The sequence below is a fragment of the Erpetoichthys calabaricus genome, chromosome 4 (assembly GCF_900747795.2).
Source record: "Erpetoichthys calabaricus chromosome 4, fErpCal1.3, whole genome shotgun sequence".
Taxonomy (NCBI): Eukaryota; Metazoa; Chordata; class Cladistia; order Polypteriformes; family Polypteridae; genus Erpetoichthys; species Erpetoichthys calabaricus.
This window is the reverse complement of record NC_041397.2, coordinates 321,457,879-321,478,802: the sequence shown is the minus strand read 5'-3', so window position 1 is coordinate 321,478,802 and position 20,924 is coordinate 321,457,879. Positions and strand designations below refer to the sequence as shown.

The 20,924-nt window shown below is 40.8% G+C and overlaps 2 protein-coding genes across 2 annotated transcripts in view; both read left to right on the top strand.

Annotated features, from left to right (window-relative positions):
- The window catches only part of LOC114643526 (NACHT, LRR and PYD domains-containing protein 3-like), a 2,412,635-nt gene that overhangs the window by 1,054,045 nt on the left and 1,337,666 nt on the right, over positions 1 to 20,924 (top strand). The window lies entirely within an intron of this gene.
- The window catches only part of LOC114643532 (butyrophilin-like protein 2), a 678,491-nt gene that overhangs the window by 351,267 nt on the left and 306,300 nt on the right, over positions 1 to 20,924 (top strand). The window contains exon 4 of the mRNA XM_051925839.1: positions 16,465 to 16,746. Coding sequence (XP_051781799.1) covers positions 16,465 to 16,746 — 282 coding nt within the window. The remainder of the gene's footprint in view (positions 1 to 16,464; positions 16,747 to 20,924) is intronic.

Here is a 20,924-nt window from a genome sequence, read left to right as displayed (position 1 = left end):
CTCTAAATAAGAGGCCTCCCATGAACCTTTATTTGGTGGCCTAAGCACGGGTGTCAACAACAAGCACAAAATATATTAAATGGCAACACGTTACTGCTGCTGTGAATTCCTTATTATGCCCCATTGTGCCAGAGCAGTCCTGACTTTCGTCATTCTCATCCTGGCATCACTGATTACTTGTATTTTAATGGAATGAAACTGCAAAGGAATAACAAACGTAACTTCATTCTCACTATGTTCCCTTATTGCAATATGTTATATTATGTTAGAAAAATCAGACAAAGGTGCAGTTTGTGTTTTTATGTTAACCTGTACACCCACAGCATATGGAAACTGAACTGGGCACAGCAGGCATGATGGAGTCAAAGCTTGGCTAAAATATTTCTGTCCTGTCGAGCAGCTCTCTATATTAGGTGCCTACTGCTAGAAAGCCCAGTTGTTAAAACCTGCGTATGAACAGGTGTAGGCTTATGTTTGGTCTGTTTTTCTTTTTTTTTAAGCGTTTTATTGAACGCTTTTTTAAATGCTTATTCTAAAATGTTATTGATTAGATTCTGCTAAGTTTTAAAAAGTTTTGCACAGATCTTCTAAGTGAGAATTTGATTTTTTCAATTTTAGATGATATATAACTTTGGTTACCCACTGACTTAAAAGAGGTGAGTTATGATTCGTCCAGTATTAAACGAGACAGATGTGTTCGACAGATGATTTTAAGTTGAATAATTGTATGCTTTGCACATATGGTGCTCAAGTGAATTCTGTGCATTGCTACTTTCCACTCCTTTTCTGAGATGTTGTGTGAGAGATCCTTTTCCCACTGTCCTCTTGGATCTTTGAAAGGGATGGACTTCAAAATGTTTTTATATATTACATCTTTTCCAGAATAGAAGTAGGTGTGAGGTGAGGAAAATCGAGCAGGTTCTGTTTAATAAAGTTTCTGATTTGAAGACAGTGAAAGAAATGTGTTGCTGGAAGATTAAATTTGGAGTGTAATTGTTTGTAGGATGTGAAGATGTTGTCTATGTACAAATCTCTAAGTGATTTAATCCCGAATGTTTTCCAGACATTTAAAACTGGGTACGTTTGAGAGGGTGGAAAAGGGTGGTTCTTGTGCAGAGGTGCCACAGATAAAAGCTTCTCTATCTTAAAATACTTCCTGCATTGGCTCCATATTCTAAGTGAGTGAAGCACAATTGGGTTGTTAGTATGTTGGCGATGACTTGCATTTACTGGGGCACAAAACAGGGAATATTAAGAAGTACTGCAGGATTTTATTTCTATTGTGGACCAAGCCTGTGTGTGTTCATCTATTTGGGTCAATGTCCAGGTTTTTATAGTTTGTATGTTTGCCGCCCAATAATAAAATTGACAGGTAGAGCTATGCCACCTTCTGCCTTAGGTCTTTGTAGGGTCGCTCTTTGGATATGTGGATGTTTTGAATTCCAAATAAATGAGGTTATGGTTGAATCTAACTTCTTAAAAAATGATTTATTGATGTATATTGGAATGCTTTGAAATAGAAAAGGAAGCTTAGGAAGGATATTCATCTTAACAATGTTAATTCTTCCAGCTAAAGTGAGATGAAGGGCTGACCATCTATGCAAGTCTTGCTTACGTTTTTCCATACAGACAGCAAAATTTTTTTTGATAAAGAAGTATAGATTTACTTGTGATGTTTACCCCTAGGTATTTAAACTGATCTGGGAAGGTGTCCAAGCTAATATTTTGTGCTTGTGAATTCACTGGAAAGAGCACACTTTTGTTCAAATTAATTCTGAGACTAGAAATCTTTTGAAATTCTTTTAGTGCTGTTAGGACTGCATGCAGAGTATTTTGTAGGTCTGATATATACAGTACCATATCATCTGAATATACAGAAATTTTCTGTTCAAGTCCTTCTCTGATAATCCCCTTTATCTCATAGGCATTTTGAAAGTGAACTGACAGAGGCTCAATGGTGATTGCAAAAAGCAGTGGCAACGAGGGGCATACTTGTCTAATGCCACATTCTAGTCTGAAGTAGTCTGAAATAATGTTAATACAAACTGAAGCTTTTGGACTGGTATAAAGTAGTTTGATCCATGCACAAATGTTCGGGCCAAACCCATATTTCTCCAATATCGTAAAGAGGTAGTTCCATTCAACGATATCAAATGTTTTTTCTGCATCCAGGGGTGTTAGACTTTGCTGGTGAACATATTACATTAAACAGGCATCGGAGATTGGAAGCTGTGTGTGCCTTTAATAAATTCAGTTTGATCTTATGATATTACTGGAGTAAGCACTTTCTCAGTCCTTCTAGCTAGGACTTTGGAGAATATCTTAACATCATTATTCAGGAGGGAGATTGGTCTGTATGATGCACATTGTAGTAAGTCTTTATTTTGCTTACGAAAGATGGTAATTAATGCTTGGCAAAAAGTTTGAGGTAGAATTTTATTGTCTCTAGCTTCTGTAAATGTTGCTAATAAAAGGGGAGCTAACTTAATCAAGAACTTTTTTATAAAATTTGGCAGGGTAGCCATCGGAGCCTACTGGTTTCCCACTCTGAAGTGAGTTTATAGCATCTAGTAAGTCTGAGAGTGCCAGAGGTTTATGCAATTCCTCTGCACTGAGGATATCTAGTTGTAGTATCTGTAATGCTTCCAAAAACGCATTAGATTGTGTCTTGTCTTCTTTAAACAGAGTAGAATATAAGGACTTATAGTAGTCTGTAAATATGTGCATTTTTATGGTCATTGATTTTGTCTCCGTTTGTGTTGGTGATTGCTGGGATTGCATTCCAAACTTCCTGCTTCTGCATTTGTTGAGCTAAGATCTTATTAGCTTTCTCTCAGTGTTCATACAGTAGTATTAATGTCTTGATTTAAAAATTAGTTGTTCTACTTCTTTTTTTGTTAAGAGGTTGAATTCTGTATGCAGAGCCTGTCTTTTCCTATGAAGTGCCTCATTTGGACACCTGGCATGTTCTTGATCTGTTCTGGTAATTTCACTGATTAGCTCTGATACCATCTTGGTTTCTGATTTATTTTTGTGGGAAAGATATGAAATAATCTGTCTTCTTAAGAAAGCCTTCAAGGTTTCCCAGAGTATTCCTACAGGGACCTCTGAGGATGTATTTGTCTCTAAAAAAATCGATTTGCTTGAATGTAAATTCTGTACAGTTCTCGTCTGCTAATAAAAGTTGGTTATGATGACAGATGCAAGATGAGTATGTGGGGCACAGTGATTTAAACTCCATGATTAAATGGGTGTGGTTGAAGATAACAATAGCATTGTACTTGCAAGATTTAATCGTAGGTAAGAAATTGTTATCTATAAAGAAATAATCAATTCTTCAGTAGCAATGATGCACTGCTGAGTAGAAGGAATATGCCAGTGAGTTTGGGTTTAGAAATCTCCAGAGGTCTGATAAGTTGTGATCAATTACAAACTGTGTAATTGGCTTTGCAGTGTTAGATGTCATCACTCCTGTGGCAGGAGACCTATCTAGGTCTGGATTTAAAACACAATTAAAGTCACCAGCCATTATAATTTTGGAGACCCTATCATCCACATTGGCTGCATAAACATTTATCAAAATCACTTTATAGTTAAAAAATCACTTTATAGGGGTGTTCATATGTGCATTTGGCACCAGGACACCCTAGGCCTCAGTTCGATGATCGACTTTGTGGTCGTGTCGTCGGACTTGCGGCCACATGTCTTGGACACTCGGGTGAAGAGAGGGGCGGAGCTGTCAAATGATCACCACCTGGTGGTGAGTTGGCTCCGATGGTGGGGGAGGATGCCGGTCAGGCCTGGTAGGCCCAAACGTGCTGTGAGGATCTGCTGGGAACGTCTGGCAGAGCCCCCTGTCAGAAGTAGCTTCAACTCCCACCTCCGGCAGAACTTCGACCATGTCCCGAGGGAGGTGGGGGACATTGAGTCCGAATGGGCCCTGTTCCGTGCCTCTATTGTTGACCGGAGCTGTGTCCGTAAGGTAGTCGGTGCCTGTCGTGGCGGCAATCCCCGAACCTGTTGGTGGACACCGGCGGTGAGGGATGCTGTCAAGCTGAAGAAGGAGTCCTACCGGTCCCTTTTGTCCTGTGGGACTCTGGAGGCAGCTAATAGGTACCAGCTGGCCAAGCGGAAATCGGCTTCGGTGGTTGCTGAGGCAAAAACTCTGGCATGGGAGGAGTTTGGGGAGGCCATGGAGAACGACTTTTGGACGGCTTCGAGGAGATTCTGGTCCACATTCCGGCGTCTCAGGAGGGGGAAGCAATGCAGTGCCCACACTGTATATGGTGGGGATGGTGCGCTGCTGACCTCGACTCGGGACGTTGTGGGTCGGTGGGGGGGAGTACTTCGAAGACCTCCTCAATCCCACTAACATGCCTTCCAATGAGGAAGCAGAGCCTGGGGACTCGGAGGTGGGCTCCCCCATCTCTGGGACTGAGGTCACCGAGGTGGTCAGAAAACTCCTCGGTGGCAGGGCCCCGGGGGTGGATGAGATACGCCCGGAGTTCCTCAAGGCTCTGGATGTTGTAGGACTCTCTTGGTTGACACGTCTCTGCAACATCGCATGGACATCAGGGACAGTGCCTCTGGATTGGCAGACTGGGGTGGTGGTCCCCCTCTTTAACACTAGAATTACCAGAGTCTACGAAAAAACTCCACCTTAAAACCGTTCTCACCTCTCTTTTGTCTTCTAAATGTGCCGATTAAGAGGAGCAGCGAGCAGCCGGCTATTCCATCCCCCACCATCACAGAACGTTCACTAAGTTCTCCCAGCTCATGCCTTGTTTGATTATCTGGGAGTGACTGAACTGCCAGAGTTTTAGAATGGAAATAATAGATCGCTATTTGGAATACATGCATTTCATGCGTGTTCCGTTTCTACAGTAATCTGTGTAAACACATTGCTAAAACAGAAACTTTTTCATATTTTAGTAATAAATGTTACAAAATGTAGGCATAAACTATAGAATCTGTGAAGCCTGAAGTCCAAACATCAAATAAACACTTTCACAAAAGGTTCAAGGATGATACAACAGCTTTTGTGGCTTAACGCTACGGTTTGCAGACTTGGAGCATAACTACTCTACCGTGCTACAGAGACGTGAGTTCGATTCCCAGCTGTGAAGAAAGTGTTTTTTTTTTTTTTTTCCTCAAACGGACATTGAATTTATAAATTGGTATGCACTGTAAATCGTTAACTTTAAAATGTCAATCGCGGTTATTTCCGTTGATTAATTCATGCTTTTTTACTTAGAGTCAGAACAGGAGCTTTTTCAGCTTATTCAGCTTCTGTTCTGACTCAAACAGCACCAGTATAACTTCACACCCGATCTGACGCTGTTCGTTTTCAAATAATATTGGATTACTTCGACGATGTTTTCTGATTGGTACTATTCGCATCATAAAATGATTTCTTCAAAACGTCACACATATTTGTCTCTTTCTTTTTTTAAAATGTGCGTTGTAGCACTCAGCAACTGGCCACCTGCATGTTCTTGCGCACACTGAATAAGTCAGCGCTATATGCAATCATCAGATTCAAATGTTAACAGTTATATAGCACGGAATGGAAATCAGCAGTTCTTAGCATTGCACCATGCAAGCTGTCATATCAACCGCCTACTGTAACTTGCTTTCTTTTTTCTTCGGTTATAGTCTTGAATAAAAGTGCACTTGTTTTGTTATACTTTTACATCAACTTTTACTTTTACATCAACATATGTTCCTGTGTTTGAGCTACATGGGCATGCTCAAAAAATACATGTATAATGCCACGAAAAGTGCATGCAGACACTTCAGTTCACAAGCATTGGTACGACAATGCAGTCACAAGTACACTGCAGAGCTTTAGCGCGTCTTTATGTGAAAACAGCAGTATCAGATGGGGAGTGTCTGATGATTGCATATAGCGCTGAAGTTACTGCTCTTTACTATGCTTTCCTCTGCATGTCCTGGAGTACAAAAGAAACAGCATACAGCAACACGTGGGGACTGGCAATACTGGGGGAAAAAACACGCGGTCGTATGTATCGTGATACACTGCAGAGCTATAGCGCGAAGGGAAGGATCTTGAACGCGACTGAGACAATGAAAAGTGAATTTAAAAAAAAAATAAAGCTAACCTTTACAAATATCATAAATTACACCAGCTGTTACAGACTGAAATCAAATGTATCTTTTTATTCTAAAATAGTGAAAATAAGAACATTTCTCAAAATGGAGTTATGCAGGATCAAACTCATGACCTTCGGACTCCCAGTCAGCGGCTGATACTGTTGCGCCACAAAAGCAGTAATAGCTAATGCGTGTCAATGTCGCACACTAAGGCGTCTTTTTTTGGCGGTGGCTTTTTTTTTTGTACCTTTTGTGAAAGTGTTTCTTTGATATTTGGACTTCAGGCTTCATACATTATATAGTTTATGCCTACATTTTGTCATTTCCTACTAGAATATTGTAAAACGTTTCTGTTTCAACAATGTGTTTACACAGATTACTGTAGAAATGCAACAAATATGAAATGCGTGTGTTCCAAATAACAATCTATTATTTCTACTCTAAAACTCCACTTCACTCCCAGATAATCAATCAAGGCATGAGTTGGGAAAGCTCGTTTACGTTCTAAGTCGTTGGGGGGATGGAATAGCCGGCTGCTGGCAGCTTGTCTTTATCAGCACATTTAGATGACAAAAGACGCTGGCGGAGAGGTGAGAACGGTTTTAAGAAGCGATTTAAGGTGGGCCGGATCTACGAGTTTTTTCGTAGGCTCTGGTAATTCTAGTGTTAAGAAAGGGGACCGGAGGGTGTGTTCCAACTACAGAGGGATCACACTCCTCAGCCTCCCTGGAAAAGTCTATTCCGGGGTCTGTCGGATAGTCAAACCTCGGATTCAGGAGGAACAGTGTGGTTTTCGTCCTGGTCGCGGAACAGTGGACCAGCTCTACACCCTTAGCAGAGTCCTGGAGGGTGCATGGGAGTTTGCCCAACCAGTCTACATGTGTTTTCTGGACTTGGAAAAGGCGTTTGACCATGTCCCTCGGGGAATCCTGTGGGGGGTGCTCCGGGAGTATGGGGTACCGGATCCCCTGATAAGGGCTGTTCGGCCCCTGTACAATCGGTGCCAGAGCTTGGTCCGCATTGCCGGCAGTAAGTCAAACCCGTTTCCAGTGAGAGTTGGACTCTGCCAGGGCTGCCCTTTGTCACCGATTCTGTTCATAACTTTTATGGACAGAATTTCTAGGCACAGCCAGGGTGTTGAGGGGTTCTGGTTTGGTGGACTCAGGATTGGATCACTGCTTTTTGCAGATGATGTTGTCCTGTTTGCTTCATCAGGCCGTGATCTTCAGCTCTCTCTGGATCGGTTCGCAGCTGAGTGTGAAGCGGCTGGGATGAGAATCAGCACCTCCAAATCCGAGACCATGGTCCTCAGCCGGAAAAGGGTGGAGTGCCCTCTCAGGGTTGGTAGCGAGATCCTGCTCCAAGTGGAGGAGTTCAAGTATCTCAGAGTCTTGTTCACGAGTGAGGGAAGAATGGAGCGTGAGATCGACAGGCGCATCGGTGCGGCGTCCGCAGTGATGCGGGTTCTGCATCGGTCTGTAGTGGTGAAAAAGGAGCTGAGCCGTAAGGCAAAGCTCTCAATTTACCAGTCGATCTATGTTCCTACCCTCACCTATGGTCATGAGCTATGGGTAGTGACCGAAAGAATGAGATCGCAAATACAAGTGGCTGAAATGAGTTTCCTCTGCAGGGTGTCTGGGCTCTCCCTTAACCCTTTAACCGCCAACTCCCTAAATATTCCCCATGCCAGGAGAAATCTGAACAATTTTCGTTTTTTTACTTTACATTTATTCAAGCAGTACTTACCTGCTGAAATACCTGCTGAAATGTTTCAAATAAATGGTCAATCAAAGGACGTAGCTTGAACAAGCGGTCATGGTTTGGATCTTTCTTATCTGGCTCAGATAACAGGCAGCAGTCCAGTTGAGATGCTGAGGATGCACCCACTCATCGCCATCATCCGATGCGTCGTCATTCACAGTATCATGCAGCGCACGTTGCTGATCATCATTGTCGCTAAAATCTTCTTCAGAACTGCTACAATCATGATCAGAATTATTTTCCAAAATCGCCTGCAAAACCTCACTTGAAGTCAGTTTACGTTTCGCCATATTCACAGCTTTCACTTTCGAATCACATCACGTGAGCGGCCAATACAACCGCGGCGTTGTCGAAATACAACGTAGTAATAATACCCACGCCAAACTGTCAGTTATACTACGCGCCAGGCATTCACATAACCACAGGAAAATGTGCCAGATAATTCCGGCAGTAAGGCGTCAGCAATAACGCTACGATGCCGGATATATCCGGCAGAGGGCGGTTAAGGGGTTAAAGATAGGGTGAGAAGCTCAGTCATCCGGGAGGGGCTCAGAGTAGAGCCGCTGCTCCTCCGCATCGAGAGGAGTCAGATGAGGTGGCCCGGGCATCTGATCAGGATGCCTCCTGGACGCCTCCCTGGTGAGGTGTTCCGGGCACGTCCAACTGGGAGGAGACCCTGAGGAAGACCCAGGACACACTGGAGGGACTATGTCTCCCGGCTGTCCTGGGAATGCCTCGGGATTCTCCCGGAAGAGCCAGAAGAAGTGGCCGGGGAAAGGGAAGTCTGGGCATCTCTGCTCAAGCTGCTGCCCCGCGACCTGATCTTGGATAAGCGGAAGAGGATGGATGGATGGATGGATGGACTTTATAGTTAAATAAATTACCAATGACTATCACATATTGCCCTTCAGAATCAGATACTACATCTGATGCTATAAATGAGATTGTTCTATATACAGTATAAGAATTCCCACACCTCTAGTTTTCTTTGTAAAGCTGGAATGGAATATTTGGCCAGTCCAGTCTCTGTGCAACCAAAACTGATCCTTGCTTAATAAGTGGGTCTCCTGTAAAAATACTATTTTAGCGTTTAAACCTGTTAGGTGAGAGAGTTCATTCTTTTTAATTTGTAATTGAGACCTTTAACATTTCAGCTCACAAAGTTAACTATTTGGTCATGGAGACATTGCTTCTGATCTTTTGTTGACATTTTGTGGTCTTAATTTAAGATTGTACATTATTACATAAGACAGCTTTGACCTTAATTTCCAGTTTTTACAGGATTTAGTAGCATGAAGCCTACTGTTACATTGGGTCCTTCAATTATTAGGATTAACACTAGAATTACCAGAGCCTACGAAAAAACTCGTAGAACCGTCCCATCTTAAATCGCTTCGCACCTCTCCATCAGCGTCTTTTGTCCTGTAAATGTGTCGATAAGCAGCCTACTATCATATTCTCCCACCGTCGTACAGTTTTCTCAGCTCAAGTCTGTTTACCTGCATGTCAGTTGCTTAGAGTTGTATAGAGTGAGAATTCAAGCAAAATGACACCTTTAAGAAATACTATATGGTTATTTGGAACACATGCATTTCATGTGTGTTCCATGTCTACAACAATTTATATAAACACATTGTTAAAACAGAAACGTTTTTCATGTTTTAGTAATAATTGTCAAAATGTAGACATGAAGTGTATAATGTGTGAAGACTGAAGTCCAAACATCAAAGAAACACTTTCACAAAAGGTACAAATATAACAGAACAAGTGCGCTTCTATTCAAGAATATAACTGCAGAAAAAGAACCCGCACTAGGGTGTGACATTGACACGCATTTGATATGATCGCTTTGGTGGTGCAACGGTATCAACTGTTGATTGGTAATCCAAACTTCACGGGGACGACTCCGTTTTGAGAAGTGAGCTGCTCTTATTCTTACTATCTAAGAATAAAGACATACATTTGATTTGGGTCTGTAACAGCCGATGTAAATTTATGATACTTGTAAAGGTTAGCTTTGGTGTTTTTTTTATTCAGTTTTATTCTCTCAGTCACGTTCACGATCCCCCCCCCCCCTCCCCCCCATCTGACACTGCTGTTTTTATATACAGTAAAGACACACTATAACAGAGGTGAACTCAGATGATGACGATGGTTCTACATTGGAGAAAGAATGCACGTCGCATTTTTGCCGTCGCTGTACTTTGTATATGTACACAGGAAGCTCTGCAGTCAGTAAATAAATCAAAATAAATAAGTAAATAGAATTTCATTATCTTCATCACTTTTGTGGTGTAATATGTATGTCACATCAATACATCTTAAAATATTGGCTCATTGATTTGCATTATTATGTGTGCAAATCATAATTTGCCTGGTTTAGCTGCATGATTGAGGGTGTCATCATTTCCTTCTTTCCTTGTGGCCAGAGTTGCCACAAATATATTAATTTTCCCCTGTCAATTTTCCATTTTAAATATCCTAATGTTTGCATGGAAAGTTTTATACAAAAAAAAAATACAGCCAACCCGACCTAAAGAAAACTCGACTATAATTACAAGAATTAGCTGTCTTCATTTAAAATGTTTACTTCTTAAGAAGTAACAACAAGAAGAACAACATTCACAAACTAGTGGTAGCAGAATTAACCTGGAACTATGATATTAAAGGAATTATGGAGTTGTGGCTAAATGAAACTGATGGCAAGGAATGTGATATTAGTGGGTACACCTGCTTCAGGAGAGGCACATGAGGAAGGAAAGGAGTGGGATGTGGTGCTTTATGTGAAAAATAATATTCAGGCCCTTAAGCTCAAGATAGAAGAAGGAAACCTGTCAAAATCACTGGGGGTTAAGTCAGTAAGGAAGAAAGGCAAAGATCTGGTTAATGGAGTTTGCTACAGACTGCCAAATTCTGATATTTCAGGCAATAACATATTATTTAATCAAATAAAACATATGTGAAATAAGGAGGACATAGTGATCATGGAGGGACTTGAACCTTCCAAGCATTTATTGGGAAGCCTCATTCATAAATATAAAAGAGGAAATCAAAGTGGCACTGATGGCAGATGACTGTTTTCTCATCCAGTTTGTTTAAAGTTCAACACGTGATGATGCCTGTCCAGGGGGGTATTTTTCGTACGTGGATTAGTCGTTTAGCCGGATGTACTGTAATTGTTGACGATTTGGCCTGATCCTGGATCTGTCGGTTTTTCGAAACTCTTGATGGAAGTGTTGTCATAGCAACACATCCAAATCTGCAAACCTGCTCAGAGCAGGTTTGTTCTACGTAAACAAGTATTAGTTTACACATGTGATCAGTGACGGTGCGTGGAAGTCATCCAGTCATGGCTTCGCTGTTCATGAATGAGCGACCAATTGATATTGGTGCGCAAATTATACGAAGAGAATTTCATATAGAGAGGGTTTTGCGCGATCGGCAAGATCCTTTATTGCTCCCGGAGGAAATTCTGTACGAAAGATACTGCTTTAGCCGAGGGGGGATATTGTACCTCAAAGATTTATTAGGTCCATATATTCGAAGTCAAACTCGGCGAAGTCGTGCTCTCACAACCACACAGACAGTATGCATTGCTTTGAGGTTTCTTGCAAGCGGCACTTTTTTATATACTGTAGGCAATGCGGAACATCTATCGAAAAGTGCAGTTTGCCATGCAATTCGTAAAGTCTGTTTGGCTGAAACATTTCCTTCGAGTTTTCATTGTGTTTCCTGGACACCTGCGTGTGCAGACAAAAGAGGCGTTTCATGCCATTGCAGGTATTCCATAAAGAATCTCACAATCAGCCTAACATTCTCATTACCCAGGGTTTCCAAATGTGATTGGGGCACATGGGTCTGATCACAGTGGAGTTTGATCAAACATTATTTGGAAAATGTACCTCTCCTCCTGATGAATAATGAGACACAATGTCTTCATCAAATACAGGGTGTCCCACTCGGGAGTACAACTTTAAAAATGCGAATTACTCGCGAACGCGTGAACGTAAAGGCGAGCTGTAAGAACTGAACATACCTGTATTTAGTGGAAAACAAGTCCACATTACAAAAGGTGCTGAAAATGTCCTCCACCAACGTCCACGCACAAGGAAACGCGACGCTCCATATTTGAGAATGTCCTCTGCAACATGTCACTGTTGATGGAAACAATTTCACGCTCGATGTTTGCTTTCAGTTGTTCGATGGTCCTGGGTTTGCTTGCATAAACCTTGCCATTTAAATATCCCCATAGAAAAAAATCTGGGGGAGTTAAATCGGGCAATCGAGGTGGCCACAAACCTTTCGAGATCACCCTGTCTCCAAAAAACGATCGGATCTCTTCCATACTGGCATGAGAGGTATGGCACGTTGCCCCGTCCTGTTGCCCCATAGCGGCGCCCGCTATAGTGCCCGCCTCTTAATGACACAGAATCAATTCTTCATTAAATAAGGAATATTTTGAACCTTGTTGCATGATGATACATGCACGCGTTGCAGAGAAATTCGCATTTTTAAAGTTGTACTCCCGAGTGGGACACCCTGTATTTGACCTTCGTCAGTATCTCGTTGGTCAGACACAGGTTCTAGGGATATGACATTTCCTGCAACTGACCCAACAAAAAAGAGGGCTATATGGAACATACCTATGGCACACATTGAGGACAAATATATGCAATGACCATCCTTTACCTGAAATGAAGTGACCACTGCATCCTGCCACTGGTTCTGAGGAGGAACTTCCCCCTGGAATGCTCTCAGAAACAGAGCAATGGGCATTTTGCTGGACAGCCAACTCTTCTGCAGGGGTTAGGTCTGGACCACGTGGACCTCCACCTGTTTTTTGCTTGTCTGCCTTCTTATTAGCTTTAAAATTAATGTTCTTTACATTATATATGATTCTTTATGTCATCAATTCTTTAAATAGTTATATACCAGTATTTACCAGTTTGAAGTATATTCTTGTACTTCACTTTAACCTGTTCCCGTGTTCTCCTTGTGCTCACGTTTGATCTGGAATTATGACATATTAAATAATAATTAATCTGACACATAGGAAATGAAACGCTGCTTTCAGTAAGTGCAATGCACACTACTTAGCGTTTAATTTGTCTGCCACTTTTTGCCAGCCGTCTTTTCTGGTTTGGGCTGCTTTTGCAGTGTTACCCCTTGTGCATATTAAATCTTGAAATTCTTCATGTCCTTCGAATGAAAGGTCTTGCTCCGGAAAAAAAATGCGCCTGTTCTACGCCAGTTCCATTGCCTCAAAACACCACTCACATCTACAGTTATTCCCAGTTTCAAATAAAAACTAACAGCGTCAGATCCCTAGGGCGGTAGTATGTCGTGATCATGATTGAGAGAATAAAAATGAAAATAAAACAGTAACTTTAACGAGTCCTATAAATGTACACCGTCTGTTACAGACGCAAACCAAATGTATGTGTGTATTGTATAATATTAGCAGCTCACTACTGAAAACGGCAAATACAGGAGGCAGTCAGGATCAAACCGAGGACTCTTGATTACAAGTCAGCAAATCTTACCACTACGCCACGGAAGCTGTTGTATCATCTTTGAACCTTTTGTGAAAGTGTTTATTTGATCTTTGGACTTCAGGCTTCACACATTATATAGTTTATGCCTACATTTTGTCATTTACTACTAAAATATGAAAAACGTTTTTGTTTTAACAATGTGTTTACACAGATTACTGTAGAAACGGAACACACATTAAATGCATTTGTTCCAAATAACGATCTATTATTTCCACTCCAAAACTCCAGCACTTCACTCCCAGATAATCAAAAAGGCATGAGCTGTGAGAATTTTGTGAACGTTCTGCGATGGTGGGGGGATGGAATAGCCGGCTGTTTGCTGCTTGTCTTAATCGGCACATTTATAGGAGAAAAGACGATGACGGAGAGGTGCAAATGGATTTAAGGTGGGCCAGATTTCCAAGTTTTTCCGTAGGCTCTGGTAATTCTAGTGTCAAGGGTAAGTGAACTCGTCAAGTTTGTTCCCCGGTTGGTCTACTGTTGCACTTTAAGATTAACACACACATATAATGATATACGCAGACACACAGACCCTAACCACAAAAGCTCCGTATGAAAGTCGTATACACAGTACGTTATTCCCTAGCACTTTAATCCACACAAGTACCATTATGAATAACACCTGCACAGTCCGCTTTCCCTACTACTCCAAGAGACTTACTTATCATAGGAACGAACAACGTGCAATGTCTTAGATATATCTCAGATCTAAATATTACCTTTGGTCTCCAGGAATATAGTCAAACATACAAAGGCTTATAGACCATTTATCAACCAGTGAATGTTTTACTTTAACACACTGTTCATTACTGGACAGAGCTCTTTGTCCGCATCTCAATAAACCTTGCAGCTTGGATCATATGGCTCTTCCTCCCTGCTCCAGGGGTTCAAAGAAATCTACCTTATTACTTTGCTTTGATGTGTCCTGTGTTTATGTTCATCTAGTGTTGCCTTGAGCAAAATATAATGAAAATATAGACCAAACTCTGCAGAGTTTGTACCCCACAACAGCAACATTAATAGGAACATCAATTATAAATACAAAATTAGAGACACTGAGCTACAGGATGTGACCTCTGAAAAGGATTTACGGGTTTATTTCCAAACAGCATTTTCATCATCTAAACAATATGCAGAAGCAAATAAAATGGCAAGTTAAATGTAAGGTTATATCATAAAAACTGTTAAATGTAAATGAAGGGATGTTATGCTCAGCATACAGTATATAATGCACTAGGGAGACCACATCTGAAGTTTTGTGTTTGCAATTCTGGTCAACACACTACAGCAAAAGACAGAGCAGCCCTTGAATAAAGCAGTGATGGGGAGAGAAAGCACATGCCTTCTGGGAATTAAGAGCATGTCCTACTCTGACTCAGTGACTCAATTCTGTTTAGTCGGAGCAGAGGAGACTGCATGAGGACCTCATCCAGGTCTTCAAAATCCTCAAACACCTTGGTAAAGTAGATCCAATTAGATTTCAATTTAAGGGTGAATCACAAAATACTGTGACAGGGAGTTGAAACAGAAAACCTAATAACCTTTAAGAAGGATCTTGATAAGATATTGGGACAGCTCAGCTATTAGCTCAATAAATGAGTGACAGATGGATTTCTTATTTCTTATGTTTGAAGGGCCATTTCAGGAGTTGTCCAATTTACAAGGAAATAAAAAGTGCAAAATTTGCTTTGTCATTAACAGATGTTTTAGAGATTTTATGGCTGGTTTAATATTAGTGTGCTTCATTGACCAGAGATTCCTTCATCCAGGCGATAGGGATTTGCAAATGTTTAAGGACAGATTACAGATGCTCTTCTCTACCTGCCTTTAACTCCCAGACGTCTTCGTTGAACAGCCTGCTGACAAAATCACAAAAGACACCAACAGCTGTTATAAGTTATTAGTAACAGACCGGGAGGTGTGTGTGGTTTTGAGGCAGAAACAAGAACAAAGAGGTTTCTAAATGACTGTGGATTACTATCGAAAATCAGAGGGCTCAACCAAGAATAACCAGGAGTCAAAACACTAAGACTGAAAATTGACTCTGTGTGAGGAAAGCTATGGGTCATCACCAAAAGATCTGAATCAGAAAAACCAACCCAACACTCATTCACAGTTTAAATCCGTAATCTCAGAGAAAGGATGAATGGAGTCTCCATGATGTGAATTATGGTTCCTCCTAAGAGGTGGTCTCAGACAAGCCTGCAGTGTCTTTGGGTGACCCATTAAGTACCCGCTGAAAATCTCAGATGTGGAGTGTACTTTCAGTTGCTTCATTTGGTTTTATTTTCTTTCTGGTGATTGTGAGACAGACTTGAAGAGGTCAGTTTCTGGTTGACACTTATCTGCACAGACTTTGTGAGCTTGCTGTTTTGCCAGAGCACATATTTCATATGTTAGTATTGTCCTGGTTCAGATAACCAAGTTCTAATTCTGTCTTGACTTTAGGATTCTTTTGTGTGTAAATGATAAGCACAACTTTATACCATAAGTGGTGAATTTACTAAGTTATCAATAAATGGCTCAGCGGTTGATGATTGAACACTCAAATGTTTTTTATTGTTTAAGTTACACTTTCAGTAGAAGAAAGTAGTGTTAATACTACCACACGTCTACTAATGAAAGATGACTGAAGTGGTTACACTCAGTGCAAATAATAAAAATAAGTGTGTCAGCCAGAGTGTGGTGGAGACACCAAGGGCAGCTTGAAGATCTCAGGGTGAGGTGGGGTTACAATCATAATAAACATCTTGATCCTGTTTGGCCTTCAGCTCCTATTGATAAATTCATTTTGGCCAACTAGACAAAAAACATTGGGCACCCATCCTTTAAAGGATAAACCAGTTTTTCATGATTTTTTGCTTTATGCACTTTGTTGGTCTCCAATTCCTCACTTAAGTACTGATTCCCGTAATTAAACACACTGTGTGCTTGTCTTAATAACAGTTTATTTCTTATATCCTTTCACAATAGACTTCCATGTTGTCTCTTCCTCTGTGCCCCTCTCATTGTTCTCTTTCTTGTGTCTTGATAGCTTTAGGTGATCAGCCCTCCATTTCCATCAGCTCTACAAAGGACCAGCAGACCAGACTGGGGTGCATGTCTGACAAGTGGAGCACCACACCAGATGTGACCTGGAGGGACATGAATGGAGTGGATGTGACATCTGAGTCCAGTGTCACTGATGACCGGGACAATGAGGGATTTCTCAGAGTCAGGAGCTACATCCCCATCAAGCAGGAGTTCAACGTGTTCTCCTGTCTCATGAGAAGTAAAGTGCCAAAGCCTGACTGGCATGCAGGCCTTTCCGTCTACGGTGAGTACTCTGAGTTTATGGCCTCCTCATGTCACTAACTCTGAACTGCTGTGACTTCCAGAAGGTAGTGTTCTCATCTGAATTTCATCACCAAGGCTGAATGGCAACTCCAAATGACCCCAGTATGACTGATGGTATGTGTGAGTGTGTGAGTTAGAGGGCCTTGTGAGGAACTGCTGCTTCATCCAGAACTATTACCTGCCTTTCATTCAGTGCTGCAGGGGTTGGCTTCAGGACACCACAACTCAGAAATGTGTTAAGTGGGATTGCGAATCACTGACTTACTGACTTTCACAAATATAACCAATTTCTGAACAGTATACATTGATGCACAAAAAGTAGAATTAAAACCAAATCAAATTTTATTTGTCACATACAAATTATACACACAGAACAATATGGAGTGAAAGGCCAATGTAGTATATTGTAAGTCTGGACTTTTGGGGATTCCGTAGTAATAAGGAATTATGGGTATTGGGGAGCTATTAGGAAGTACAGTAATCCCTCCTCGATCGCGGGGGTTGAGTTCCAAACCCCCCCGTGAAAGGCGAAAATCCGCGAAGTAGAAACCATATGTTTATATGGTTATTTTTATATTGTCATGCTTGGGTCACAGATTTGCGCAGAAACACAGGAGGTTGTAGAGAGACAGGAACGCTATTCAAACACTGCAAACAAACATTTGTCTCTTTTTCAAAAGTTTAAACTGTGCTCCATGACAAGACAGAGATGACAGTTCCGTCTCACAATTAAAAGAATGCAAACATATCTTCCTCTTCAAAGGAGTGCGCGTCAGGAGCAGAGAATATCAGAAAGAGAGAGAGAGAAAAAAGCAAACAAAAATTAATAGGGCTGTTTGGCTTTTAAGTCTGCGAAGCACCGCCGGACAAAGCAGCCTTTCAGCATTTTTTAGACGAGCGTCCGTATCCTCTAGGCCAGTGTGTGAACAGCCCCTCTGCTCATACCCCCTCCATCAGGAGCAGAGAATGTCAAAGAGAGTGAGAGAGACAGAGAAAAACAAACAATCAAAAATCAATACCTGCCGTTCAAGCTTTGAAGTATGCGAAGCACCATGCGGGAAGCATGTCCCTTGACAAAGCCGGAAGAGAGCAATGTGAAGATAATCTTTCAGCATTTTTAGACGAGCGTCCGTATCGTCTAGGGGTGCAAACAGACCCCCTGCTCACACCCCCTCCGTCAGGAGCAGAGAATGTCAGAGCAAAAGAGAGAGAGAAAAACAAACATTCAAAAATCAATACGTGCTGTCTGATCTTTTAAGTATGCAAAGCACCGTGCGGGAAGCATATCGCTTGACAAAACAGCCACATGTAAGCCCAGCAAGGAAGGGAGCAATGTGAAGGTAATCTTTCAGTGTTTTTTGAGAAGCGGCCGTATCCTCTAGGGGTGCGAACAGCCCCTGTGCTCACAATATATTTGAGGAGTTTTATTTAATACGTAATACACGCTCTGGTTGGGTAGCTTCTCAGCCATCTGCCAATAGCGTCCCTTGTATGAAATCAACTGGGCAAACCAACTGAGGAAGCGTGTACCAGAAATTAAAAGACCCATTGTTCGCAGAAATCCGCAAACCAGCAAAAAATCTGCGACATATATTTAGATATACTTACATATAAAATCCGCGATAGAGTGAAGCCGCGAAAGTCGAAGTGCGATATAGCGAGGGATTACTGTATATAACAGTAATAAGGCTGTGTAGTGTGTACTCTGAAACGATCTTAGTAAAAGGACCTGTTAGTTTACTACTTTGAACCTGTCTCCGTCTTCTTCCTTTTTATTAGTACAATATTATTGCCCATAGATATAACACTGGTGACAAGGATGTGACGAACTTAAAAGTGCACCTCTATTGCTACGCAACGTGTAAAGTAAGTTTTTTTTTTCTTTCCGCCGGAGAGGAAAGAGAAAAGCTGCAATTTTTTTTTTCTATTTCTGTAGTAAAGTTCCTTCGCTATTCCTTGAAGATAAGCACAAGGGATAAAATGGCAATGATAACGGGACATTTTGGGCCATTCGATGATTCAGTTGAGCAATGGGGCGATTATACAGAGTGATTTGAGTTTTTTGTGAAAGCCATCGCCATTGACGGTGAACTGAAAATGCTGACATTTCTTAGCGTTATTGGGGCAAAGACATTTAGTCTACTGAGAAGTTTGCTACAGCCAGGAAAACCCAGTGACAAGTCATTTAATGATATTGTAAGGATCCTGGAATCACATTTTTCGCCTAAGCCATTATTAATAGCTGAAAGATTTAGATTTCACAAACGGAACCAGGAAGTAGGCGAGTCTGTTGCTCAATATGTAGCAGTGATCAGGAAACTTACAGAATATTGTGAATTTGGTGCTAATTTGGATGATGCCTTACGGGACAGGCTAGTGTGCAGATTAAGAAGTGAGGGCCTTCAGAAGCGGTTACTCACTGAGGCCAACTTCACATTGCAGAAAGCGTTTGAGATAGCAGTGTCTATGGAGCTGGCTGCTAAAGAAGCACAGCAGTTAGGGGCAGCTGCTAGAGCCATGGTTTTCACTTTTTTGAACAAGTACCACTCCGCGAGGACCAGTAAACTGAAGTACCACTGTCAATGAATCGTTAATTTACGACCGTGTTGTTTTGAAGAAAAAGTCACTATAATCACTATAATGACTATAATTATGACGTTAAAGTGATATTAAACTAATTAAGGAAATGGGTGCCCGCGCTAATAAAAGCCGGCTTGGAGTCTTCCATGCATTTATAGTAGTACTAGCAAAATACCCGCGCTTCGCAGCGGAGAAGTCGTGTGTTAAAGAGGTTATGTAACCATATATATACATATATATACATAAACATATATTCATATATATACAAATCTACATATACACATATCTACATATACATATACTGTATATATATATATATATATACATATACAAATTTACATATCTACATATATATATATATATATATATATATATATATATATATCTATAAATATAGACATACATATATACATACATACATCCATCCATCCATCCATTTTCCAACCCGCTGAATCCGAACACAGGGGTCTGCTGGAGCCAATCCCAGCCAACACAGGGCACAAGGCAGGAAACAATCCTGGGCAGGGTGCCAACCCACCGCAGGACACACACAAACACACCCACACACCAAGCACACACTAGGGCCAATTTAGAATCGCCAATCCACCTAACCTGCATGTCTTTGGACTGTGGGAGGAAACCGGAGCGCCCGGAGGAAACCCATGCAGACACGGGGAGAACATGCAAACTCCATGCAGGGAGGACCCGGGAATCGAACCCAGGTCCCCAGATCTCCCAACTGTGAGGCAGCAGCGCTACCCACTGCGCCACCATGCCGCCTACATACATACATTCACATATATATATATATATATATATATATATATATATATATATATATATATATATATATATATATATATATATATATATATATATATATATATATATATATATATATATATATATATATATATATATATATATATATATATATATATATATATATATATATATATATACTGTATATATACATATCTACTTGTTGCCTCCTGTGCTGCAAAAAAGAAAAGTAATGTAACAAATTGTACCTCAGATGTTGCAAGTTGCTGGAATAAAGGCATAAGTAAAATAGATAAATATGTATTATACACATAGGAACTATTCATTTATTTTCAGTTAAGTCATCTGCAGCAAACCTTTATAAATGAGGGTTTCTCCTTTTTAGATAGTGCAAACTGTTTCTTCTTCATTGAGGTTTTCTCTTGGAGAGCTTTTCTCATTTCATTGAAAATTAAAGCAGCAGCTGCCAAAATATGTAGCTTTCTTATTAATTTTTCAACATTGTGTAAAATAACTTTATAAAGTAACATAAAAGGTTTAAATACTCGTTATCCTTCTACACTAAAATATTACTAAAGAGATACCATAAAAGTAAAATGGATATGTTCTTTTTCTTTAAGGAGATTAAATATTACTGAAGAAAGAAAAAAAAACTAAAACAGCCAAATGGGGCTATGCATACGAACTTAAAAGGTTTAAATAAAACAGAAATATATATTTTATTTTTACTTGCTTAACTTGTGGAGGGTGTATCCTGTAGCAAAGCCCTAACTTTTGTCCTGAAAGCCCGTTTCA